This window comes from Lepisma saccharinum, chromosome 2 (genome assembly GCF_977018435.1).
Source record: "Lepisma saccharinum chromosome 2, izLepSacc3.1, whole genome shotgun sequence".
Classification (NCBI taxonomy): Eukaryota; Metazoa; Arthropoda; class Insecta; order Zygentoma; family Lepismatidae; genus Lepisma; species Lepisma saccharinum.
The window spans coordinates 39,485,996-39,510,821 of NC_139230.1; the positions used below are offsets into that span (position 1 = coordinate 39,485,996).

Below are 24,826 nucleotides of genomic sequence, written 5' to 3' on the forward strand. Positions count from 1 at the left end.
AAAGAAAATATCAGTATTCCATACCTAGTTTTGCACCCTCACCTGTGTGCAGTATCTGTTATTGTTTTAAACTATGTTTTATTTTTCATGTACAAGTTCATATTGTAGCATCTGTATCATTACAAAATTACACATGATTAGTGTATAAATATATTAAATTGTACAGTAGATGCAGTTTGTTAACTGCTTTCTTCACAACTCAAGATTTTTCATTTTTTTGTACAAAAATATAACTTTACTTAAAAAGAACAATGCAGGTTTGTATAAAAAGCAAGAGGAATACAGATCCTGAATGAATGTGAGCAGAATCCCGTAGCATGTCCTTGACTTTGCTCCAAGTTCCATTGTTTGGTTGAGGAGGTATCATGAGTAAATGTGGATATAATTGATAAATGTCCACAAGGCTTATTTTAGGACTTGCATAACCTTCTTGAAAATCTGCAATAGAGAAAAAGAAACTTGTAGATTCTAACTTTAAAGAAAATTGCATAATATAAATAGTAGGGCTGATTCAATACTACTTGGAACCGACAGTCTTACTGATGCTTGAAAATTGTAATAATGAAAAGTTGCTCAAAATATTGATTAATATTAGTGGGTGAGTATTCCACTCCAATTATAGGCATCAATTTAGCAATTTTGCTTTAAACATTTTCAATAATTACATCAGAATATTAAAATCACTCCTTATGTTTCTTATGTAATCAGAAAATCAATTTTTCACACAATTTGGTGCAAAATGAAGGAAACTTCGAATTTTTGCATAATTTCCAGGAAAATTAGATTCTGTGAATTCATTTTTGCAGAACCTGAGGAGGATCGGTATCGGAAAGTATCATTTGAAATTCATCTAGCAGCCAATACTTTTCTGGCATATTGGTTCTTCACGTGGTCCATAAAAGTGCCGCATGACATTTTCGCGGAGTCTCATTATGTTGGAAATCATGCAAAATTCAAACTGTATTTTTAGATTACATAACATCTATTTTTAATATTCTAATGTAATTCTTGAATATTCTAAAGCAAATTTCTTGTTAAATTGATGCATATAATTGGAGATTATTATTTACACACCAATCCTGATCCAATATTTTGAACAAATTTTAATTATTGTAATTTCCAAGTATCTGTATCGGTATAAGTTCAAAGTAGGGATGGGACCGATTAATCGGTGCTCTATCGGTATCGGCCAATATAGGCATATCGGTGTATCAGTTTATCAGTAAAATTACCGATTATTTTACCGATCCGATATATCGATAAATATCTGATAATTTAGTGCAAAATTCTGCCATTTTGTTGTAATATTTATGGATAATCTCCATGCCCTACTTTCTAAAAAAGTAAATGTCTAAATATGCATTTTCTTTTGCACTGCAGCCACCTTGAAATACACATTTATTAAAGAGGTCAGTGAACCTTTCAGGGATTCTTCAAGGACCATTTCTAATTTTATATTGGATCGGTTATCTGTATCAGTAAATTTTATATCTGTACTTTATCGGTATCGGCCCATCCCTAGTTCAAAGTGGTATCTGCTCAGTCCTAGATATTTTCCAGTAACAGTGGAATTGATACATCAGCATCAGTTCAGCCTTAATAAATATTTTGGTTGTAGCATGTTCAAATTTTTGTCAATTAACTTTTTCTTTTTGGCATCGGGTTTTTCATGTGCCCAGAATTTTCACATTTGTGTTCATTATCTTTCAAACATTTTGAGACTGCATGTTCAGCAAAAAGTACTGAACTGCAGTTTCTTCTTCCTCTGGACTGAATTATCCATATGCTTTATTAGTATGTTCATTTTATATACAGGTATATACACACACTTTGACACCATTGGTTATGTCCTACAATGAACAGTATATGTTAAAAGTAAAGGATTTTGTTCTTTCGTTCTTTAATTGCTGATTATCCATTTCAGGCTTCAGGATGGAGTTGATACATAGTAGATTAAAGTTTCAAATATTTAAAAGTGGTGCAGTTTCTAGAGGCTAATCTATTTCATATTTAATTATGACACTTACTTGGTCCCTTTGCAAAAAATATTGTCCTCATGTCCTTGAATGCAGGTTTATAACCATGTAATCCACCACAATAATTTTTTGGCTTATCATAGGGACATTGTTTACTGGAATTTGCTGCTTTCAGAAGAAACGCTGCAACAAAATATATTTAATTATAATATTTTTTAAGCATTGTTTCATGTATGCATTATTTTTCATCAAAGAAAAAAGATCATTTTATCCACATACTACTTAGGTTGGTCGGAAAAGAAAGAGACTTGCCTGATTTGGAAGTGAAGATCCCATAGCAGATATTTTTATGATTGCTGGACATATTCCCTCCCTGCCTGAATACATCGACACCATCTGTCTGGAAGCTTCGTAAGTGCCCGATGAAACCAGTCTTCTGGGGTGGTATGGCAAAAGGAGCAGACAGCTTCCTGTAAGGGCTTGACACATGAATTTCTGGCTGTGTATTAGCTCTTTCGCACTGTCAAACAGAGGGTGCAAGGTCTGATGAGTATGGATGATGCTTGATGATGGTTCTCACATGTGAAACCTGGTTTGCTCTTTTTTTTTTTGCCATGGACTGTTTGTGTGCTTCCATTGCATTGACTGCTCTTTCTTAAGAGGTTTCGTAACCAATTCACAAACTCTATTGTGATTACACCATCTTTTCACAAAAACCAAGTTGTCCATGTTACGCCCAACATGACTGGGAAATACCACCTGCCCCATGGTGCCAACTTGCAGTAAAACTCTGCACTTCATTTGTCAATAGACCAAGGTCACTAGTTACGTGAACCACAGTCACTTTTCTCCAAATGCAAAACATGTTCCATTACACATTGTTAGTTTCATTCTTTTCTGACCGACCTAAATACAAATGTGATGACAATCATTGCTGTACCAAGAAGAAAAACATTCTTATATCATCTCTTGCCTAGATGTACCAATAAAAAAAATATTGAATATGTGGGAAAAATAGCAATAACAAGTTAAAACAAGTTTGTGGTTGGACCTTTCCTATTACATAACCATGATATGCTTGCTCTGTGGGCACCAATGAAAATGGTTAGAGATTCTTGGAAGAAATAAATGAATGATATATTAGTATTTGATAGGACTTCTCAGTTGCCTTGGCTGAGCAGTGCCAAAATGTGCCTATGGGCACATGTATTCTCCATGTAAAATCTTAGAAAAATCGATTAATATCTTTTGCGCTCTACCGCGTCTTGTATAATTCGACATGTAGCAAAAATTCTCACACACTGATTTACTACAATGTAAATATTTATTTGTAACTATTAACATAAATTGTTATCCACGGAATATAAAACTCAAAAGTGTTGTTTTAAATGTATTTATTTACTGGCACCCTTCACTGAGACAACAAAAGATGCTACAATAAGTTGAAGCGAAGAACAGCCCCTCCATTAAAATTGCTTTCAGGCTAAACACGGCGGCAGGCAAATACTTATCCAAATCATGTAGACAGACTATATGTAAAACAGGATATTCAGTCATAATTTGTTTCAAGCCCAGTGTGGGTGTAAAATAGTGTTTGAATAGTTACCTACATGATATTAGGAAAATAAAAATGAGTGCTCAAAAGTTTGTTACTACAAGAATTTCAGTTAGTTGTCCTATTTTTGGTCCTCCTAATGACCTTAATTATTTAGTTTTGCCAACTGTAAAAGATGTTTTACTCTTTCATCAGACATGAGTTAAAATATCAAAATAAGCCTTCGAATAAAGGACAGACTTTTCATGAAATATCAAATATAGTTGCACAAAAACTCGATGACATCTGGAAGAAAGCGACAATTCCCATCGTGTCATGTTCTCATATCATAGAGCTTTTAGATAAGTACCATAACGAGTACTTAAAACATATAAGGTTTCCCAAAATTAAGCGTAATGAAAAGTATGATTTAAAACTAATTGCTCACCAAATTTAGTGAATCGTCACCCTGGAAAGCTTTCCCATGCAAGGTGACTTACAAAGTCAAATCGTGTATTGCGGCTGTATATTGGCAATGAAGATCCCTCCACAAATTTAAAGATCCTTGCTGAATTCATCATAAAAGTATACGCCCCAATGTAGTTTGATATAAAGACCCATTCATCTTGCAAAAATGGGGCTCAGCATGAATTCAGAACAATACAACTGTTGCACTACTTTAATGAGGACCTAAAAAAAGTCATTGACCCCGTAATTTAACAGAATTACTTTAATTTTTTTAATTAATTAATTTTCTTCACCCAGAAAACCACCTCCTTAACATGCTGTCTGATGATCACTGATTTGTGAGAGAATTAGCCTTAAGACGAATTCTGAAGGCAAAACAAAAGAAAGCTGTAGATGTAAGGCAATTTGTACTTCCAGATTTGAATTTCAATGCCACATATTATATCGAACTGATTAACTGGGCTGATGTCGAAGTCACATTTGCACCAATTTTCTATAACGTAACTGAATCTCAAAAAGTTGAATCACTCCGCTCCGAATCGGAGTGCTGCCGTGCCACGCTCCGCTCCGGAGTGAGGAGCGGAGTAGAAGCGACACTTCGGAGTCACTCCGGAGCGCTCCTTTAATATGCTATGCACTCCGCTCTGAAACCGGGGCAGAAGATATAAGATAAATTCAAAAACTTTTTTGCAGAATTATTACTTGTCATAGCCACATCTTTTGCCACCTATTATGTTGCTGATTTTGTAAAATTAAGATTTCTCATCTATAAGAACAGCCCACCCTACTGAGCATGCTGAGTGGTTCTCATGATCTCATCACAAACCAGTGCCAGCTGATGGCATCAAAAGGGAAAGAGAATACACCCCCCTCCAGCAAACAAGAAAGACTCTACAAATAAACACACTTTTAGTCCAAACATGTAGTTGTTGTTTGGTACTTAGTGGTACCTTGAATATGAATGCCCCCCTCTTTTCCTCCCCACTATTTTTTTCTGGCACCATCACTGGGTCCCAGCCTCAGCATGGGTATGTCTGTGTGTGCATCCATTCATCAATTTCATCTACTCTCATTCATTCTCATCATAAAATAAGAAAAATACAGATAGGTATTTTTGTACACCTATTTACCTGCAATTGAATTATATCAAAATGTGTCACAAAAATTTCGTTTTAACTTACATCAGATATCGTACACCAAAGTACCGGGTTCCAGTGAAATGATAGAACCACAACATAGAAATTTCATGTTTTTGTGATGGGTATAATGTCCTAATATGTCATTATGATAACTAATGCTTCACCAAATTGGTATTTCAGTACACCAAATTTCTTATTGTATCTACAACAGTGCTTGGAGTGGGGAGGAAAGTTAAGAAACTTTTCATGAATCATTCCCTCCTAGATGGGGTAATTTGCATTGGCATCATCCCACCCACTGCATTGTCTCCATGTTGTTCCATACAAGCATCCCCCAGCTAGGAATTTCCACTTCAAGCACTGATCTGTAGTTGTTCCTGAAATTTGGGTTGGCTTCTATAATATCAACTTTTTGACTTCCATTTATAGATAGTTAATTTATATACGATGTAAAAAAGAAGTTTTGGTGTAATCAATAGGAACTCATTGGTTTCATGCTTGACTCAATCAGGAAAATACAGCCAGTGAAGATTCCTACTTTGCATATTGCATAAATATATTTCTCTGTTGACTTTTGAACTCCCACTGACACTCGCAAAGAACAATCAATCATCCCCAGACCGGAATTCGAACCCAGGACCCCTGGCATCGTGGATTGCTGTGGTAACCACTCCATCATGAATGTCCACTCTTAGACCTACCTGAATTGAAATTGGTTTATTATGGGAATCTCAAGTTATGTATAACAAGAAAGTTACGTTTTATTTGGTACAATAATACAGAATCGTTTACAAACATACTCTTATTGCAATATAGACAGTGGCGTACATAAAGGGGGGATAATAACCCCCCTTTGGCCCAGTAAAAAGAATATCAAAGGCAGGAAAAGATGGCAAATAGATGGCTGCCTACTAAAAAATGTATAGCCCCTCCCCCCTTTTGAAAGTCCTTAGTACGCCACTGTATATAGAGTTTTTATTTTTAAGCCCACTTTATTCACAGGAAAGCTAATTGGGACTGGGAACTTGCAGTTTTAAGTGGGATCCAAACAACTTGTACCTCAACCTTGCATAAAACCTGGAATCCCTTGATTACAAGGATGCGACGTTACCACTATGCTCTCTATCAAAGAAAGAAAAACGAAAACTGTCCCACAACTTGTCTAGATATGGGCTGTTGCATTTGGAACAAAGAAAAGTAGGAGAAAGAGCTGTTCCACTTTCTGATAGGGTAGGAAGTGTGATAATTTACATTGACATTTCCTAATATTTTAAAAAATATTTTCTCGAAAGTGGGACGAGGTCCCAAAGTTTTTTCATTTCCTGGTGTTAGTACATATATTCACCTACAAGTTGGCATACTTAGTGTATTTTTACCTTGATGCTGTTTTGAGATAGGCCTAATTCTAAAGTTGCGGTTTTTGCAATTTTTTATTATTCAAAGGGTTATATCTGCTAACAGCATCAATATCCCAGTAAGGTGATATATCAGGTAGCTTGTCCTAATAGTGAGCTTCAATGCCCAGTAAACAAATCTTTGGGGTAGTGTCGCTTAACCAAGATATTAAGGGCCAAACAGGAAAAAAACTGCATTTTGGACCTTCTTTGTTGCCACATAACAATGGAAAGCAATAATGTCCCATCAAAACAACTGAATGTATATGAGCAACCCATCTTATATTAACAGTATATCAAAACAAATGTTTGAGATGTTATTGATTTCTGAAGTTACCCATGTTTCACTTTTCATGAAAAATGGGTGGTCTGACCTTGAACTTTGAAATTTTCTACAGGGGAGGGAAACATTTTTCAAGGTCTCAAAATTGCACTATATTCATTTCTCATGATCTACTTCAACATATAAAAAAATAAAGCCAATCAAAAAATACAATTATCTCACTTTGTTCGAATTTCAAAATTATGGCTCTTAAATAGTGTTCCTCCTGCTACCTTTGGTGATCATATCACCTTCCAAAAAACATGTAATTTCTACAAAAACTCAGTTTTTCACGGTGTTGAAAACGTACTTATCATTCATTTGAAAGTGTGAAATAATGAATTGACTCATATAATGTACAATATATGACATAATACATAATATGTTTTTAAAAGTGTGGTAATACTAACCTGGTTCTGCTGTTACCAAAATGTCAGGAAGTAAGTCAGTTTCCCGATAATGCAAATAACTTGGAATTTCATCTTTTTTGTATATGTGAGTGCCTTTTATGGATTTTAGCTGTTCGTACACCTAGTAAAAATAATTTATAAAAATTGTTTTAATTAAAGATGTTAAATTATTTTTCTTGAAGCTTCAAATAATATTTTTAAAAAATAGATACATTTAAACTGCTTATGCATGTGGGGGTGGAGAATTGTGATTACATTAATTTGTATTGAAGTGAATAGGTTAGCAAAAATATTTTTTTTTCATTTATCTCATGAATATGACGATATTATGTATGTTTCTGATGACTTTACAGAATACATTACATCTGTCTAGTAGCTTCAGAAATCCAGAAATAGCCACCAGTTTCAATCCAATTGCACTGGATATCTTGGTGATCCCATTCTATTCAAAATAAAGGCTTTTCTAAGTGAACTAACTGGCCTCTTGTGGATTGTTGACCAGAAGTTGTTGCCAATACTGAACTTTTTTAAACTTATTGGACCTTTTGAATGTAATTGTTATTTGAAACCAATTGCATTTTACCTTTATTTATCTAAAGCTAGTGAGGTACTTACAATGCAGAAATACCCATCAATTAACAATGTATGTCCCAAAATAAACTGAACCATACACAGTAATATGTATTTACAGCATATAAACCTATTCAACACTGTTCTCTTCAAAGTAATCACACTTCACTTTCACACATGTTCACATTAGTTTTTCTGAAATCCTGCATGAACTACATATACTAATATCTTTTACATGAAGAACATGTAAGGTTATTTGCAGATAAGTTAATTTTGAATAGCTGAATTTGTCAGATTTAAAAGAATTCCCAGATGTTATATTTGAAAAACTTACCGTGTCAAGCTTGTTTGGTTGAGTGAAAATGCTCATAATTGCACCTCGATCAAAAATATACTGAACATCTTGTAAACTTATGTAGTCCTCTATATTGATGAATGTTACACCTGTATCACATGATGTCATACCATGATCTGATACAATCAATATATTAACCTTCAAGAAAAAAATATAAAATAAATAAATGCCGTATCTTCTCCTGTAGAATAAGGCAAGGTAAATGAATTATTTTGAAAAACACTTTTTTATTAATAGCATAGAAATTACTATTTTTACACGTCACAGAAAATATGCATTATTTATATGTCCACAAGTGTAGAAATACAATTGAATCAATGTGGTATGTTATTAAATAAGAAGTGTAGAGGTAACTCCCTCTTCCCCTCTCCAAAAGCAAAGTGGTATGCATTAAGAATTATTTCATGTGTGTGAATAATGAAAACACAGATTTATTTAGCTTTACAGTGAAAGATATATTGATTTATTGCCATATCTAGTGTGTTAAGAGAAGATAATTTGTAATAATTAGCGCATTGTATTGTTATTTAGCTATGTTGGTAATCATCGCATCTTTCACATCATTGCATGTAACAGTTGGGCTGAAAAGTTCGTAGGCTAACATAGTAAAAAATATTTTTTTGACAAAATTCGATTTTATTATTCAATATAGTTGCCTTCGAGGGCGATACAACGATTATAGCGGTCATACAATTTTTCGATGCCATTTTTATAGTACGATTTCTCTTTAGCCTCAAAATAGGCCTCAGTTTTGGCGATTACCTCTTCATCAGTGCTAAATTTCTTTCCAGCGAGCATTCTTTTAAGGTCTGCAAACAGGAAAAAGTCACTGGGGGCCAGATCTGGAGAATATGGTGGATGGGGAAGCAATTCGTAGTCTAATTCATATAATTTTGCCATCGTTTTCATTGATTTGTGACACGGTGCATTGTCTTGATGAAACAGCACTTTTTTCTTCTTCAAATGGGGCCGTTTTTTCGTGATTGCATCCTTTAAACGCTCCAACAACGCTATGTAAGTTAATAATCGCTGTTGATGGTCTGGCCCTTTTTGAGGTAATCGATGAATATAATACCATGCGCATCCCAGAATACTGATGCCATAACCTTGCCAGCCGACTGTTGCGTCTTTCCACGCTTTGGATTCGGTTCATCACGTGCAGTCCACTCGGCTGACTGTCGATTGGACTCTGGAGTGTAGTTATGGAGCCATGTTTCATCCATTGTAATATATCGACGGAAAAATTCGTGTTTATTACGGTTGAATATCGCTAAACATTGCTCCGAATCATCAAAATGTTGTTGCTTTTGATCGACTGTGAGCACGTGTGGCACCCATTTTGCACACTGCTTTCGCATGTTCAAATATTCATGCACAATATGTCCAACACGTTCCTTTGATATTTTTAAAGTCTCAGCTATCTCGATCAACTTCACTTTACGATCATTTAAAATTATTTTGTGGACATTTTTGATGTTTTCGTCGGTAACAGCCTCTTTGGGGTGTCCACTGCGTGCATCGTCTTCGATGCTCATTTCGCCTCGTTTAAATTTAGCAAACCACTTCTCAACGGTTGATTTTCCTGGTGCAGAGTCCGAATAATGTTTATCAAGCCAAGCCTTGGCTTCAACAGTATTTTTTCCCGCCAAAAAGCAATGCTTTATTAACACACAAAATTCTTTTTTATCCATTTTTTCACAATAACAAAAGCTGCTTCACTCACAATGCTATATCTCACGAACTAATTATCCGGCAGCTGTGAAATTTATACACGTATCTTTTGAAGGTTAGTACTAAGTAAAAATCACATGGATTTAATTCTAGTAACGCCATCTATGAGTCAGCCTATGAACTTTTCAGCCCAACTGTTATTTTGATTGAATTTCCTAAAATGTGAAAATTACATTGATTTTGTATAAGATTAACTTAAAACACTCAAAAGAACAAACTAAATCAAAATACATAACTCTTGCATTTCTTTTTTTTTAAGTAGTTTCAAAATTACAGTCAAACAATCTTAGTGCTATCGGTAAAGTCTCCCATGCACATGGGTAGGGTACCACACATTCTCGATCTTGGCCATTTTTGGAGGTGATGTGATTAGCACCATGCCCGGGCATGTAGTACCATGTTCTCCAGGTACCCAATAGTTTGAAGTAGTTAGAGCTACTTTATGCAAGAGCAAGTGGTAGTCAGTCCCACGTCCCTACCAACTGAACCACCATGGATCCTAATCTTAGCACTATAGCCAGAAAAAAATACTGACAATTTATATGAACTTCATGTGGCTTTTTCTAATAAATCTATACATTTTTGACAAATGGATAAGTAATTGTAATTTACATTTATTTATATAAAATTAGGTGATTTTCCAATGATAAAATAATTTAAATTAAATATGTGACCTTAGTTACCTTTTCATGTAGACCTTTGTCTTCTAACTTCTGAAGGAAATTCCCCAGTATACCTCCTACTTCTATGAGGGCATCCTTGATTTCACGTGACTCTGTGCCATATCTATGTCCAACATTATCAATGTGTTCCCCATACATCTAAAATTTAAGAGAAATTTAAAGAATATAGACTTACACTTACAAATAATGTGGAATGGTAAGATAATGTAAGACAGAAGTAAGTGATAATGACATATTTCAAGTGCTTTTGACAATTTAACTTTACGCTAAACCTCCACTTGTAGAGATAACACTGACCTGCAAAGATTTTGTTGTTTTGATAATTTTAACTAATTTCTGACAAATAAGATATGCTATTTTCAAAAACGTTGGTAGTTTTGTTCCATCACGTAAAGCTTATTTTACAATTCAACATTTTGTGGATGCTGCGAATCCTCTCTTGGTTGCATTATATTATCACCTCGTGTAGAATTTTTCAATTCTTTTAAGTATTACTTGCATGGCATCAGACAGCATTCCTAAAATACCGTGCGTCCATTTCGATCTGCAGCCGAGAGATCGGGAGAAACGTGGTGGGCGGCGCTGACGGAGGTGCCGACATTTGCGGCCTGTAATGCCCGCATATTTTTATGGACATATGCAGACATTTATATAAATATTGCAAAACTAGCACTAACCTGTGTTATAAGAGTTGTTCAAAGTGATGTCCACCTACACACGTCTCGACACGAGTCTGTTTTCACGTAAGTGTCATACATAAAAATTCTTTGTTCTAACGTGAACCTTGCGGCTGGCATTCCAATCGTCTGACTGACACAACACACATACACACTGCAATAACACAAACAAGTAATGGCAAGTAACCAAGAATAACACACTTACGCACAGTACGAAATTAACACGCTCTTGGTTTACATCTGCCTGCCACGATATTCACAGCTCTGTAGTCGCGAAGGAACAAAAAACTTGAGCTAGGAGATTTCGGATTGCAAGGAAGCTCACGAACACCATTAGCTTTTAACGGTTCGTCTGCAGCGTAATCTTGATACAGTGTTGCACATTCGAAACCTCCAAACGATCCCCATCGACACAAAACTCTTTTAAGTATTACTTGCATGGCATCAGACAGCATTCCTAAAATACTGTGCGTCCATTTCGATCTGCAGCCGAGAGATCGGGAGAAACGTGGCAGGCGGCGCTGACGGAGGTGCCGACATTTGCGGCCTGTAATGTCCGCATATTTTTATGGACATATGCAGACATTTATATAAATATTGCAAAACTAGCACTAACCTGTGTTATAAGAGTTGTTCAAAGTGATGTCCACCTACACACGTCTCAACACGAGTCTGTTTTCACGTAAGTGTCATACATAAAAATTCTTTGTTCTAACGTGAACCTTGCGGCTGGCATTCCAATCGTCTGACTGACACAACACACATACACACTGCAATAACACAAACAAGTAACGGCAAGTAACCAAGAATAACACTCTTACGCACAGTACGAAATTAACACGCTCTTGGTTTACATCTGCCTGCCACTATATTCACAGCTCTGTAGTCGCGAAGGAACAAAAAACTTGAGCTAGGAGATTTCGAATTGCAAGGAAGCTCACGAACACCATTAGCTTTTAACGGTTCGTCTGCAGCGTAATCTTGATACAGTGTTGCACATTCGAAACCTCCAAACGATCCCCATCGACACAAAACTCTTTCAAGGATATAAACTTAAGCAGGACGTTACTGGTCAAAACTATGATTAAAATGTTTTACAGAGTATTATCTGTGGCTCTTATTATAATTTCTAAAGCGTATTTATTTGTGTATATAAGGGTGGAACTTGGAAGAATTACAGAAGAACTTTTGCGTGTTATAACACAGGTTAGTGCTCGTTTTGCAAGATGTCCACAAAAATAAGCGGGCATTACAGGCCTCAAATGTCGCCATCTCCGTCAGCGCCGCGCGCCACGTTTCTCCCGATCTCTCGGCTGCAGATCGAAATGGACGCACGGTAGTTTTGAACTGTTATGTTTGTATAGCAAGCATGTTTAAGTCGTTTACAGATGAAGTCAAAGGGACTGTCTCATATCTGAAAGCTAGCTCTTCCAGTTGGTGACATTTCCCATCTTTGTTGCAATTTCAAATGGAGCCCCTTATTATAAGCTGCCACCAATCATGTGATTTGGGTTTCCGTGGGTAGTAGCATCACATGCATTTTCATCATATACCCAGTCTTGTAGTACCACTCCATTCTTCTGCATCATCTAAGCATTGTTGTAAGATGGAAAATGTGCAACAGATTTTATACTCCATGTATAGTCGCCAACTCCGAACACATCATATATCCAGGGACTGAATAAATGATTTATTAGATATAACACACTACCCTGAGGACAGAGACAGAATCCTTCTCTGAAACATAGGTACATAAATATTTAATACAGTGGTTAAAAGTAAAAAAAACAACTCAAAATGAAAGTATAACTCTGTGAAAAATGCACATCATGCTTGCTTTAAAGTGAAACCTGGTGATCAAAACAAAAAGTGTGCTCCACATGTGATGTGCAACTCATGTGTTGAATGACTGAACTGACATAATGTTCGTCCATGCTGTTTTAAATACCAATGGTTTGGCATGATCCAAAAAATCACTGTGATAACTGTATTTTTGTACATGTAAAGCATCTGGTTTTAACAAGAAAAGCTTGTCAACCACATATCCAAACTTGTCTTCAGCCATACGACCCATTCCATATGGACCAGAAATTCAGATTCCTACAGCACTGACTGGACTACATGATGCCGAGGTTTCTTCTAGTGTAGAATCTACAACTAAATGATATGGATTTTGCACCAGATGATAAAAACAAGTGTTTACTCAAAACGAGTTCAAAAATTTAGTCAGACTCTTAGGATTGACAAAAGAGAAGAGTGAGATACTTGCATCAAGATTAAAATAAAAACTTATTAGTCCCAGATACAACATTTTATTGGTATAGGAATCATTAGAAGGAGTTTAGAAGAAGGGCCTTCTGCAGGCACAACATCCCTAAGGCTGCAAACAAAGATGTGGGTATATTTTGCCATGCATATCACAAATTCTGAGGATTCAACTTCTCTCCAAATAGGTGTCTTGTGTGTTCCACTAATAGAAAAAGGAGACAGACATCTTTCTCCTTATCCTGGTCTGGCAACACTAAATGTGCCCAGTTGCAGATGAATATTCTGTGCTCAAAGGATGCTTTCTCTGCAAGATTCAATGGAAAGAATTCATGTGGAGGCAAAAACAGGCAATTTTGACAACTTGTTTACAGGGAAAACTGCACGAGCAGGACGAAAACTAAACTTTAACCTATGTGCTACAAAATTTGAAATACTTCTTTCTCCCAAATCTTATTTGTCTTCTGTAGCATAGTAGCATGTGTTAACCAGTGGCGTATCTGGTTTTAACTTGTGGGTAATCTCCGACACTTGATTTATCCACCCACTCCTGAAGTCTCTTTGCAAATTTACCTCAGCATCCATACAGGATTTATGAATATATGTGTGGAAAATTTTATCTTATTGTTGCGACCATTGTTGTGATTGCAGTTAATCTACATTTAGAATTTCAAATAAAACAAGAAAGTATAATAATCCTATACAAAAAAAACAAAAACAACCTGTAACATAGAATATGAAAGGAATGTGGTGGCGAAATAAAAACATCCAATATTAATTGAAGTGTAAAATTCAAGTTACCCCAGTACCCTGTTTTGTACATTCCTGATTTTTGTTTTCATACGGAAATATAAGTTTAAGACCTGTGGTACAAGAGATGCTACTGGCCTACCTGCACTTACGATTTGCAATTTCTCCGGAAGAAAAATCTCGTTACAAATATTTTCACATGCAGTTGTTCATCCATTGCCTTTAACTTCAGTAAACACAGCACCAGCATGAATACTAAATCACTAGAGTCGAAGAGCTATATGAAAGCAGCTGACCTTGAACAAGGCTCGATGCGCAGTAGCAAAAGGAGGAAGTACAGACTGCCGTGGAAAACACAAGTTGTCTTTCTTTTGTTTCTCGAGCAGTAAGAATCGGTTTGGTTTTCGTTGTGACTGTACGTGTTTCACCAGTGTGATCACAAAAAAATGTCAATATACATGTGCAAGATGGCTACAGAAACACCTTTGCGTCGTGTTCTACACAAACAAGCGCGAGATATGGTGTACAAAGTGTATCAGTTCTTCCAAAGTGAATCTCGCAGTGCAGACAGTGCCTCGTGTTCGTCAGGGAGCAGTGTTGCCAAATGTCAGGAGCATACAGCGGCTGCATGTGGGATAGGTCTGCTTACAGTTCAGACGATTGCGAAGGAAGCCAGGTCGTCGATCGGTGATACAGGATCGGTTTCTTTTCGCTCGCCTGGCAAACTTCGTAATCGGCGAAAGAATATTACGCACTTGGATGATTTTGATAAAGGGGTATTGCATAATATTATATTTGATATGTATGCAAATGGCGAATTTCCTACTGCAGTGAAACTTAGGGCTAAATTGAAGGAAGCTATCGGGTTTGCAGGCAGTACGTGGTCAGTGTTAAAAATTTTGAAAAACATGGGGTTCAGATATAGGAAAGGCAATGACGGGAGGAAATTTTTAATGGAGAGGGGTGATGTTGTAGCTGCGAGAGTGATCTTCCTCAGAACCATGCACAAAATCAGGAAAGCTGGTATTGCAAATATATACTATTTAGATGAAACCTGGGTCAACCAGAATCACACGAAGACGAGCTGCTAAAGAATGACTGATGGTTCTGGTGGGTTAAAGGTGCCATTAGGAAAAGGTGCTCGTCTTAGAGTGTGTCATGCTGGTTCAGCTGCTACAGGCCTTGTGCCCCAAAGTAAATTGGTTTTCCGCTCCAAAACAAACAGTACTGACTATCATTCAGAAATGACATCTGGAGTGTTTCGAAAGTGGTTTCGCGAGCAGTTCTTGCCGTTTCTCGCTCCTGAATCCGTGATTGTAATGGACAACGCGAGCATGCATTCCTTGCAAGTGGATAAAACGCCTTGTTCGAACACAAGGAACATGGATATAATTGCATGGCTCTGTAACAAGAACATTCCCCACACAAGCATACAAACCCAAGCAGAATTGTTGCAGTTGGTGAAACATCATACACCAACTCACAAAAGTTACGAAATCGATATAATAGCAAGAGAATATGGTCACAGAGTTGTTCGTATCCCACCGTATCATTGTCAGTACAACCGATTGAAATGATTTGGACTCAGATGAAGGGGTACATAGCTGACAAGAACATGACTTTCAAAATTGCTGACATAGAGAAACTGACTCACGAAGCAATAGACAGAATAGGTGTTTCTGAGTGGGCAGATTGTGTGGCTCACGCAGAGAAAATGCAAGAAGATGATCCAGCATGAAATAGTCAGAGACGATGTCATCAAGCAGGTTATTATAAATTTGCAAGACACGAATTCCGAAGAACTTGAATCAAGTGACGAGGTTGACAGCAGTACAAAATGAGCGTTATGTAAGTAAATGGCATTTTAATTTTTGTTTTCAGTTCATATTATGCATGCCAGACAGTTGCTTTGTTATTGTGAGTGCCACAAGACCGGCACATGGTATCTGTGGCAAACGAAGTTGCCTTTGCCACGCTGCGAAAGAATGAATGAAGTTCTTCTCTCGTTTTCTCAGTAACCAAATAACATATTGCTGTAAATATTATACAAACTTAAAATTTGGAGTTACCTTTGTAACTTTCTCACTGGAAGTTAAAATCTCATTTAATAAAAATCGGCTCGCAAGAGAACTTTTTCTCTATACAATAATGGTCAATAAAATATTTCATTTCTTTCACTTACTTTCAAGATACTACACGTTTAATTTACACCACAATACGATTGTCTAAAGCTTTTTGGTAATACTCGTGCAGAATTGATATCGATTGTTGCAATAATAGCCGTGCAGCGGCAATTTACAATTGTTCAAATGTAAGCCATTGTTTTTTTATTTTGTAAGAGCTGGTGAGAACCCCGAACGGTGAGTAGGTGGCAACAGCGGAAATGTATCTCCATCTCTCTCTGCGCGGACTTGTCAAGGTCAGCCACTTTCATATCACTCGTCGACTCTAACAGCTAAACAAATAATAAATTTTTGAATTGCCAATAGGAACAACAGCACAAAGCCACCTACAACATGCATTCAATGCTTTGTGCCAATACTTTATTGTGGTTCCTTCCTGCTTGACTAAAAATGAAATTACCTATAGATTCTGAAAAATTCCCTTTCTCAGCTTTAAATTCCCTGCGATGCACAAGGTTCTATAAGCTGGAATCATTGCATTTGTTGTTTATATATTTTACATTCATACATCTTTCATCTTTGTGATCATTATTAATCTAAAAGGGGGGGGAGCAACTTAAATTAACTAATATATGTGTACGTATATATATATAATTTATTTCTGATATTTCCCTTTCAAAAATTATTCATTTCCATGAAAGAAGTACTCTCACTGGTTTTGAAGGCTACAAAGAGAAAGTAATCACGCTTTGTTACATTAATGTAAGTACCACAAATTATATTTCATAAAGCCATTTTCAATATGTATCTGTGTTCATTTACTTTTTCCTTGATCTTATAGAAATCAAGTTCATGTCAGAGAAGCTCTAATAAACATGACTTGGCAACTCCAATCTGTTTTGATATAATAATAGTATATCATGTTTTGTTAAGTCATATAAATCAGAGTGATCATTCAAAACTGTTTAAGTAAGTAGAAATTCTTGATAAAATAAGTACTTTGCTTGTTTAATGTTAGGAATCTACTTACCATTACAAGGTCATATTCTGCTTCTAGATATTCAAGAGATTTATCGAGGCTCTGCACAATAGCATCTGATCCTTTTTTGGTGAAAAAACCTCCTGCAACCTCAGGAAGGATCCCATGGACAGGAACATCACTCCTGTAAAATATATTTTATTACAATATTTATCCACAAACACAGGGCCCTGCATACCAAACAGTAAGGGGAAGAGTCTCAAATAGTTCACTTCATTCCACAGTCATTAAGGATCCTTCGTTCTAACCTCTAGTAATGTTGTTTTTTATGAGAGATGAATTTTTCAAATAATAGAGTTGAAAGTTATTGAACTCAATGTATTTAGTCTCTTCAGTTGTTTTTTTTTGGGGGGGGGAGACAAAGACCTTATTGCTACCACTGCTGTCGAGCATGTCCCACATGTACTCAATAGAATTTAAGTCAGGGCTCATGGCTGGCCAATAAACTAATTGAATTTGACCCTTGGGGAGGAATTCATTGTTCATGCCTGTGACATGCAGCTTGTCATTGTTATGCACGAGGAGTAACTACAAACCCAAACAAAGTGTGGAAAGCAATACATGCTCCTCCAGGATGTAGTTGATGCATACTCTGGCAGTTATGCATCCAGGGACGACGATGAGGTACGTTTGGCTGTCTACAAAAATGTCACTCCCACCGATGCATAACCACCTCCAAATCTGTCCACTTCTTGAACACTGCCTGGTAAGCAGCACTCGCAAAGGCATCTCCTGACATATTCACACCTGTCACATCAAGTGAAGGCAAATCTTCACTCCTCTGTGCTTAACTTTGTCTTTCAAGCACAAGTTGCCAATTTAATGTGGTGACTGATGAATTGCAGAGGAACAGCTTTCTATTGTAGTGAGCTGTTTTTCTCTCAAGTTTAATTTATTTAAGCTCTTCCTTATGATTTCATCAGATACCCTCACTCATCCAGCCATTTTGAGGTCATATTGGGGATCTCTCGTAGTGGCAGCACTAGTGGAAAGCAGAGATGACCATTACGAATCTTGATTCTGGATTCTCATGCATTTTCAAGTTTTCCAAACTTACCTGGTGTGGCCTGTCTGAAATAACACCACAGCTGATGAATTACTGAACGGGGTGATGTTTAGAACATCAGTGATGTAATGGGACACCCATCTCCCTTTGTTTTAGATGACAGCTACATGCTCTGCTCTATGTTGACTCATGCCAGCCTCCATGAAGGAGTAGACAGCACCACTCACTATGAGGTCAGATGTTCCAGTTTCAAACCCTGGCATGGGTGTATCCATTTCATCACTTCATCGTTCATCCTCATCATTTCAATTAACCCACAAGGTAGAAAAGGGATGTAAAATAACTTGAATAGGAATATGGAAAGAGATCTAATTGCATGTGTTCAGTTGAATGTAACCTTTGAACTGACAAATGCTGCCAAAATACTTTACTTAGAGCTCTACTGCTTGTTTCAAATATAGACAATTGTTGGCTATGCAGTATGCTAATTTGCCCAACAGTAAAGTTTTGGGATTTATGAAGTGAAGTGACATTGTAACAAATTATTCTCTTCATTTTATAAACTGAAATTAGCAATTACAAAATAATGGAAATAATAATTATTGTTTATGTCTACCCATGTTCATAGAAATGGTTGAATGATTGATTTGGTGTTTTAAGTCCACTTTATGCACAGCAAGGCTAATCGGGACTGGGCCTACAGTTTAAAGTGGGATCCGAACCACTATGTGCCTCCACCAGGAATCGAACCCTGGACCCCTTAGTTACAAGTTGACGATGCTACCATAGGGATGGAAACTTATCAAATGCAGTAAAATATATGTAAGGAGTAAATACAGCAAAATAAAAGAAATAGGATTACTGATATGAAATTGTCTACCCAGCAAAAACAGTACTGAAATAGACAGTTTCCTACAATTTTGCAACAAGCTATGAGAGCTGGACACATTGTACTATGCTCTTCAGCATTCGAGGGAAGGAGAAGTATGTTTACTTGTATGTTAAGCCACAAGAATTGGCGGGGAGGACATGTGATCCTTCTCAAATTCCCAAAGAGGCGAGGATACAGTGCCAACTTCTGAAGCATTATCATCTTATCAAGATGAAAAATTTCATGCACCTTTTCTAATAGATTTTTCTAATGTATTTTAGTCTCTGGGTTTCACAGGTAGCCTAGCTAGCCTAGAATATACACTCCTGATATGTGTATGTATATGGTGAAAAATTTATCAAGGGTCACTTATGTACACCCATGTTTAGGCTGGGACTTAAAAGCAGAACTTTCAGTGGCAAAATGGAAGGTTGTCCTCTTAATGAGTGTAGCCACTGGATTGGCTCTTTTCTTGTGTGTACACATGCATGTGCATATGTTTACATGATTTGCTGTTTGAAATTTTACTCTTACTTTTGACATTCACATATAGTAGAGGAAGCTGAAGGAATTTTGAACACCTATGGATAACTTCTAGTTGTTGAACATGCAATAGAGGAAAACAAATTCTGAAAGCATTTACACAAATTCCATCTGTTGAACTTTTAGTCCACAAAAACTCCATTAACCAATTTGTCAGGTGCTACAAATCATGCATTGCTACACCCACTTTTGGAACACATATATTGTCATAGTGTGCCAAAGGCTTGCCTTCCATAGTTTCTATATCTGGATAAAATGGAGGCTACAATGCGAAATTCCGACTCATCAGTTGCACAAAAAATACAGCAAGATGGCACTTTAGAAAAAACAGATCGCTACCTCTTACACTGACTTTAGGCCTATCAGTCTTTTGCCTGTGCTATCTAAAGTTCTCGGAAAAATAGTGCACTCACAAACGTTGAAATATATTAACACAAATAATTTACTGCCCCCACTGCAATCTGGATTCCGTGAGAAACACAGCACAGCCATTGCACTTGTTCAAGTAGTGGATGATATTCTCTATGCCACCGATAAGCAGCAAGTCACCATTTTAGTACTTCTGGATCTCAGTAAGGCTTTTGACACTGTGCAGCATGATTTATTATTAGCTAAACTTAAATATTACAAGTTTTCTGCTTCAACATTAAACTGGTTTCGATCCTATCTGTTTAACAGGCGTCAAAGGGTCATATTGCATAAATCACCGTCTCACGTATCTCAGCCTATAATGGTAAAAGCAGGTGTGCCATAGGGATCTATACTAGGCCCCCTCCTGTTTACCCTTTATACTGCAGATTTGCAGCAAGCCATAAAATTCTTCACTCCACATTTTTACGCAGATGATACCCAGTTATACTTTTCAGGTCATCATGCTTCATTGGAACATAACCTGCGGTCACTGACCTCCGACTTGAATATCGTCAATAACTGGTGTGAATCTAACGATCTTAAAATCAATCCGGAAAAATCCACTTTCATGATCATTGGATCTAATTATTCAAGGTCGTTAATGAAAAACATTAACATGGATCTCAAACTAAACAATTTGTCTATTGTCAGGAGTAACACTACCAAAACTCTTGGTCTGGTCTTTGACGAAACAATGGACTGGTCAGAACATGTAAAGATGCATTGTATGAAAGCTTACGAAACACTCAGAAGTCTAAATTGTTTCCGCGACTTCCTCCCTGTTGAATGCAAACAAAGACTCATCCAAGCATTAATATACCCATTCTTTGACTATTGTGATAATGTTTACGGCCCTCAACTCTCGCAAAAGCTCAGTGTAAAAGTACATTTTTCAACTAAAAATATCCGATCATATTCTTCTGATTTTAAATAACAATCAGGTTCTTACTATGGCAAACAGAAGGAAAATGCACTATCTCCGTTTCGTCCGCGGTATATTAGCAGAAGGTATCTGTTCGAAAAAATGCATTCTCGTAGGGATATCCATGAATATGCTACCTGCAAGTGGAACAATTTCGATTTACCCCATCATTCTACCAAGGCCTACAACCTTTCTCCTTTTCGGCTCCCAAAGCATGCAATGCATTGCCTGCAAACATTGCATGCATAAAGAACCCCTTAATTTCAGAGGTAAAGTAAAAGATATACTGTTAATGGAACAATGGCAGAGTCGTGGCACATATTGAAGGTATCAAGTCACTACATGAAATTGTATTTTTATTATTATGTATTACTTTTGTATTTTATTATTACTTATTATTTTGTCTTTTGTATTTGTAGTTAATCACTTTGTGTATTCATTTAATTTTGTGTATCTCTTACAAGTATATATGTATTATTTTACTTGTAGCTCACTGCTCCACATGCAGTTTATTATATATGTAACATTACATTGACAAGGGTTAGGTGGCAGAGCAGCCTATAGGCTGAACCTTTACCCGCTTAATAAAGAATTTTATTATTACTATTATTATTATTATTATTATTATTATTATTATTATTATTATTATTATCATCATTATTGCCACTTCCTAATAAAAATGACACACCTGTTGTTCAGTATTTGCCTGGGACACCTAGGTTTTGTGGTGTGCACAGTTAACCTCCTACACATCCATCTTTCTCTATTTGTGTGAGCATGTGTGCACATCAGTGTTGAGTAATAATGCTGAATTAACTCTTATAATTTATAAACATAAATAACAAGCGAGATGAAATTATTTGTTCAAAATAAATCACGTACCTTGACCAAAGTACAGTAGCAACTTTCAATTTATTTTTAGTTGCAGTTGTCCATATTGGCTCAGCATGTTGCCACCAATCTTCTCGTGATGTAAGTGTTGTATTAAATAATGCAAATATAGCATCTTGTTTCCTGTTGTAAAAATAATTACCAAGAATTCCGTGATTCTCTGGATACACACCTAAAAAGAAAAATGATATTTTCATTATCTTACTCTTCAAGTAATCGCACTGATAGAGTTATTGGACGAATTAGATTTCTAATTATTTCAATACCTACAGCAGTCCTTATAATCCAGCTTAGTAGCTGACTGCAGTTCTGTTCGAGTTTACAAAGTCTGTTTTAAGTCAACTCTATGCTCAGAGTGGGATCTGAACCATTGTACAACTCCTCTGCAGTTCTGTTTGTGTACTTACCTTTATTTTTTGAATATCTATTTTTTTTATGATGTAGGAGCCTACCGAACTAACTGAAACAACAAATTGCATTTAGGATGATGACAAGAGGCCACTGAAATTATCGCATTGTATTGCATTTCTGGTAATTTTGTATGTTGCTTTTCTAGCCTCTCGGTTAATCACCATGATGATGAATTGATGAAGCCATTTTTGTTTAATTTTTGCTGTTTAGTGTTGCTTTTCTGCCACTTTTGGCTAATTGTGATGATGGGGTTGAGTGATGATATGATGAAATTGATGAAGGGACACTCACAAAGAACACCCATTCCCAGGATGGGATTCAAACCTGCAGCAACTGCTGTGCTAACCACCCCACACAGAGGTTGACAAATTGATAAAACAGATGAAGAAACAAACCCAGAATTTTAGAATTGATTTGAATGAATCACCAATACTGGTCAATACTTTTGCAGTCTGGAAAATTGATGCAACACTTTCACAGTCTAAATAGCCTGAAAATAATACAAATGCATCATTTTCATTATTTTGGCAAGGGCATTGTGGGGACAAATGGATTTAATGATTTGGATTTTCTAGTGTGAAATTATGAATATTTTAAAGCAAATGCTTGATAGATTTATAGTTTAAATTAAAAACTATTTTTAAAATTTATAAATATTCTAATCTACTGTGAATTGTTTCAATTTGCAAGTAACAGCATTGGTATTGGTATCAGGTAAACATGGTAATTGCTTAGTCCCAATTTTTCTTCTTCTTCTTCCTCTTGCAGGTCTGGCTAACAAAAGCACATTCTGCAACTACAAAAATTGATCATTCCATTGGCAATATCCTAATCCTATAGCACTACAGTCCAATATTGGGCCTTGGCTTACCTACCGACTGCTGGCCTCCCTCCCACGTGGGCCACCAGGGGAGCGTGGAGATCTGCAGCCAGACTAGGGGGATGGGTGGTCAGCCCGACCAACCCTCAGCCGTTGTAGGACTTCGCGACCGGATTACGCTAGCTCACTCGGAGCTCCCCAATTTCCTCACGATGGTGGGTTGCCACCGGCCCTATACACAGGCAAAAAATTCCCAGAGACTGAACCCGGGATCGAACCCATGCCGTCCCGCAACCGCCGCCCAAAGCATGGTGCCTTAGACCGCACGGCCATGGAGGAGGACCCATTGGCAATATGGTCTTCCTAAATTCATTTTTACTTTTGGCCTGTAATTTAATAATTTTCTTCAAATTATAGGCAAATGGCTATCTGGCATCCTCAGAACATGTTGATTCCATGTTAACTGATATTTTTGAATTTCTTCTACAATTACTTCGACCTTCCGTTTATTTCAGATTTCTTCACTTCTAATTTTGTCTTGTAAGGTTACTCCAGTTAAAGATCGCAAAATGTCATTTGTGAACAATTTATTCTACAAGTAGTTTTATCATGTTGTCAAAGAGTCCAACATTTGCTACCACATAGAAGAACCAGCAAGTTTTGAAATTATGTTGTGGTGTCTAATTTGCATTTCTTTTCTGAATTGTTTTCTAAAATTTCTTTACAAAATTTCATTTAATCTGTTATATTTTATTAAATTTTTCTCAACATCTTTTTGGTGTTCGAATTGAGAAAAATGGCTTCCCATATATATAAAGTCTGTTACCTGTTCAATTATTTTATTGTTTTTCACTATTTTCACTCTAGGAAGTATTTTTACCATTTATTGCCATTGACTTCATTTTATTCTCTGAAATGCTCATGCTATAATTTGTAAGAATTGATTGAAGCTTGAAAACAGACATTTGTAGATCATTTTCACTTCTTGCCTAACTTTTGTTATACTCAATTTATCCTTTGCCTACTCTGTGAATTTGGATTTTTCATATATTTTTTTTTAGTCACTGTTCTGCCACTTTTAGCTAATTGCAGTGATGAGGATGACTGATGATTAGATGAAATTGGTAAGATAACCCATGCATGGGCGCCCGGAAGGGGGTGGGGGGCAAGGGGGGACCACACCCTCCCCTGGAAAATGATTGTTCACGTAAAAATTATATATTTCACACATAATTTCATTTCAATCACAGTAATTTATGTTAATTATTATAAATTCGTTGAAGAAAGATGATGATTTCAGACTGAAATAGTGTTATTAAGGGGGCATCACTATTTTGGAGGAAAATATGTGTCCTTTGCCCCCCCCCCCCCTGGAAAAAAAATACCTTGCTTGCCTCTCCCTGGAAAAAAAATCCAGCGGACGTCCATGAACCCATGTCCAGGTTGGTTATATTATAAGTTGACCACCTCGTTTTAGCTTTTCTGCACATATTCATGTTTTTAAATGGTTCCTAT

At 36.5% G+C, this 24,826-nt stretch overlaps 1 protein-coding gene across 3 annotated transcripts in view; it reads right to left on the reverse strand.

Annotated features, from left to right (window-relative positions):
* LOC145984006 (glycerophosphocholine cholinephosphodiesterase ENPP6-like) overlaps positions 1-24,826 on the reverse strand; it is a 72,291-nt gene continuing 47,465 nt past the window's right edge. For all 3 annotated transcript variants that reach the window (XM_083117301.1, XM_083117303.1, XM_083117302.1), the window contains exons 4-10: positions 22,072-22,252; positions 17,428-17,560; positions 10,583-10,720; positions 8,148-8,306; positions 7,244-7,364; positions 2,028-2,159; positions 1-438 (exon numbers count right to left, since the gene is read on the reverse strand). In XM_083117301.1, the coding sequence (XP_082973427.1) occupies positions 236-438; positions 2,028-2,159; positions 7,244-7,364; positions 8,148-8,306; positions 10,583-10,720; positions 17,428-17,560; positions 22,072-22,252 (1,067 nt within the window). In that variant the 3' untranslated portion in view covers positions 1-235. The remainder of the gene's footprint in view (positions 439-2,027; positions 2,160-7,243; positions 7,365-8,147; positions 8,307-10,582; positions 10,721-17,427; positions 17,561-22,071; positions 22,253-24,826) is intronic.